Genomic DNA, 2,530 nt, shown 5'->3' on the forward strand with positions numbered 1-2,530 from the left:
CCCTCTAGTCTTACACTGCTAAATTAGGGACGGCTAGCGCAGATAGCCCTCGTGTAGCTTTGCGCGAAATTCAAAAACAAACAAACAGTAGAAAGAACACAAAGAAAGCTAATTTGATATTCATAATCTTTGTATGTGAAGACCGTTATTTATCTTTCTTCAAAAAACAGTTTCAAACATTAAGATTAATTACTTGAAATTAAATCACCTAACAAATCTATTAAGAAATATACAGAAATTCAAGTAACAAAACCAGTTAAATAGAGCTAAAATACAATAAAGTAAATAAATTAGCCATATTTTTAGGGTAGTTCTTAAATTGTCATAACTCATAAAACTGCCATGTAAGTAGTTATCCTTTCTCGGTGGGACAGTGGTAAGTCTACGGACTTCCAACAGTAAAATCCGGAGTTCGATTTCCCGCGGTGGCCACATCAGAGAGCCCGATGTGGCTTTGTTCTAAAACAAACAGCAGTAAATAGTCAGCACTGTATTTCAGTTACTGAATTTGAAAGTATGTCAAGTATGTATGAACATAGTATGATTTGTGTTCGCAAGGTAATCTATAGTAAGTACTTTCCTCTGAAAACACATTTAATTGACTAAAGTGGTTATACGTGTGATTCCTAAAGTGATGTTTCTACTCTAAAAATCATGGAATCGTACCACACAAACTGAAGTTTCCCGTCTATTCCACCCTGTGTCTTAATAGACTGAACCAGCCTATAGTAAGAACATGCACACCGCATCAGCTAGTGTGGCGATTGGCAGTCAGGGAAGACAGTCACAGAGTCGCTATTTCGCTAAGATTTAGATTTTTTTACAGTTGTTTAGCGTTTAATATAGATTTTAGACAACAATTCACGACAAATAATATTTTATATTCCAACTAACTGATGTCTCGGATTGGAGTTTTGTGATACGATGGTTTACATACATATTATATCACACATTAAATGGTTGAGGTGTTATGCGGGTTTGTTTGGACAATTTAGTCTTCTCTTCTTGGGATTTTTGTTTGTGTTATTCATTCCTCCAAACTCAGGTAAGAATATCAGGGACTTATAGTATTTTTAACTATGTCTTATTATTCTTATTTTAATAATCCAGTGAAGGATAAGAAAATAACATATAGAAATGATGAAAACGTTAGATCTATTGAAATAACATTTCTGTGTAGAGCTAAAATATGAAAATAATTCTCAAACAACCAGACATACTTTTATAACATTTCTAGAATAATATTAAACGTGGTCACTATGAAGTTTCTGAAGAATGGATAACTAAGCATGCTCCAATTGTTTAGTATTGCTTTATTTCCTTTCTTCATGGTTCATATATTGAATAATGGTTGCATGGTTGTTTTAGAGCAAAGCCACTTGGAGCTTTGTGTTGTGTCCACCGCGGGAAATCAAACCCTGTATTTTAGCGTTTCAAGTTCGTAAACTAATCGCTGTCCGTATTGAATAAGCATTATAGCAACCACAGAAACAAACACCATAGTTCAAGGTAAGCACAACTGTGTGTCTAAAAAATTATAATTCTTGACACTGAAAATGTCTTTGTATCGAAATTTATAGAGAAACTACTTTAAAATCTTTATCACACAACACTGTAATTCCTAACAATAATTAGTATACTCGCCACTGTTACCTGTAAATATGAGAAACAGTTAGAGTTCATAATTAATAGTTTCTTATGTATTAAAAACATATCAACTGTACATATGTCTGTAGTTCTATCTCTGTCTCGACTATCCGAAATTAGTGAGAGCACTTTTGTACGGGATGAATATAATTCTATATTAAATTGATCATTAAATTAATGCAATCCGTTTTCGCAACAGCCAGAAGGTAGCTTCATAATCAATGTATATTATTACATTTATGATAATCCGAGGGACAAAATCTGATGATTGGATATAAAACAATAACTATTAAAATGACGTATTTAGAACAAATTTGAAATTGTTATTACAAATTCACTAGGGTTGATGCAATAAAAATAATTCAGAGCTTGCTCAAAATCAGTCATATTAACTCTTCGATTAACCACAACTTTTATTTTGAAAGAGCTAATGTACTTCCTAGTGATAGATTAACTTTTATAGAATAATTTAAAGACTTTATTCAATCACGATTTCCATGAAAGAGATGACAACCTTGGGAAGTGAGATAATCGGTAAGACTATACGGGTTTCGATACCCGTGGTGGAAAGAGCAAAGATAGCTCATTGTGTAGCTTTGTGTTTAACTTCAAAGAAACATTCATTTTTATTAATATGTTTCATATAATATTGAAGCGAGATATCTAGGAGTCTGTCTGATAGGTTTGACATGTTTGAATAGTTGATCATGGAACTTTCATTAAAATATAGTTTTGTGTTTGCTGTAGCTTGTTATGTGCGTTTCTTTATACATTGATCTATGCTATACAGACATGTTCTGCAACTGGACTTATGTATTAGGCCGTCAAGAAATTAATGTCGCTTTTTTTTGGAAAAAAAAACTCGATCAACTTATATATCAAA

The 2,530-nt window shown here is 32.5% G+C and overlaps 1 protein-coding gene and 1 long non-coding RNA gene across 2 annotated transcripts in view; one reads left to right on the plus strand and one right to left on the minus strand.

Moving 5' to 3' along the window:
• Positions 1-2,530, minus strand: part of LOC111085198 — a 19,787-nt gene extending 17,257 nt beyond the window's left edge. Inside the window, exon 1 of the long non-coding RNA XR_002610033.1 lies at positions 2,457-2,530. This is a non-coding gene — a long non-coding RNA (uncharacterized LOC111085198). The remainder of the gene's footprint in view (positions 1-2,456) is intronic.
• LOC106456910 (hemicentin-2-like) overlaps positions 775-2,530 on the plus strand; it is a 165,148-nt gene continuing 163,392 nt past the window's right edge. Inside the window, exon 1 of the mRNA XM_022382691.1 lies at positions 775-1,045. Coding sequence (XP_022238399.1) covers positions 925-1,045 — 121 coding nt within the window. The 5' untranslated portion in view covers positions 775-924. The remainder of the gene's footprint in view (positions 1,046-2,530) is intronic.

The sequence above is a fragment of the Limulus polyphemus genome, unplaced genomic scaffold (assembly GCF_000517525.1).
Source record: "Limulus polyphemus unplaced genomic scaffold, Limulus_polyphemus-2.1.2 Scaffold271, whole genome shotgun sequence".
NCBI classification, from domain to species: domain Eukaryota; kingdom Metazoa; phylum Arthropoda; class Merostomata; order Xiphosura; family Limulidae; genus Limulus; species Limulus polyphemus.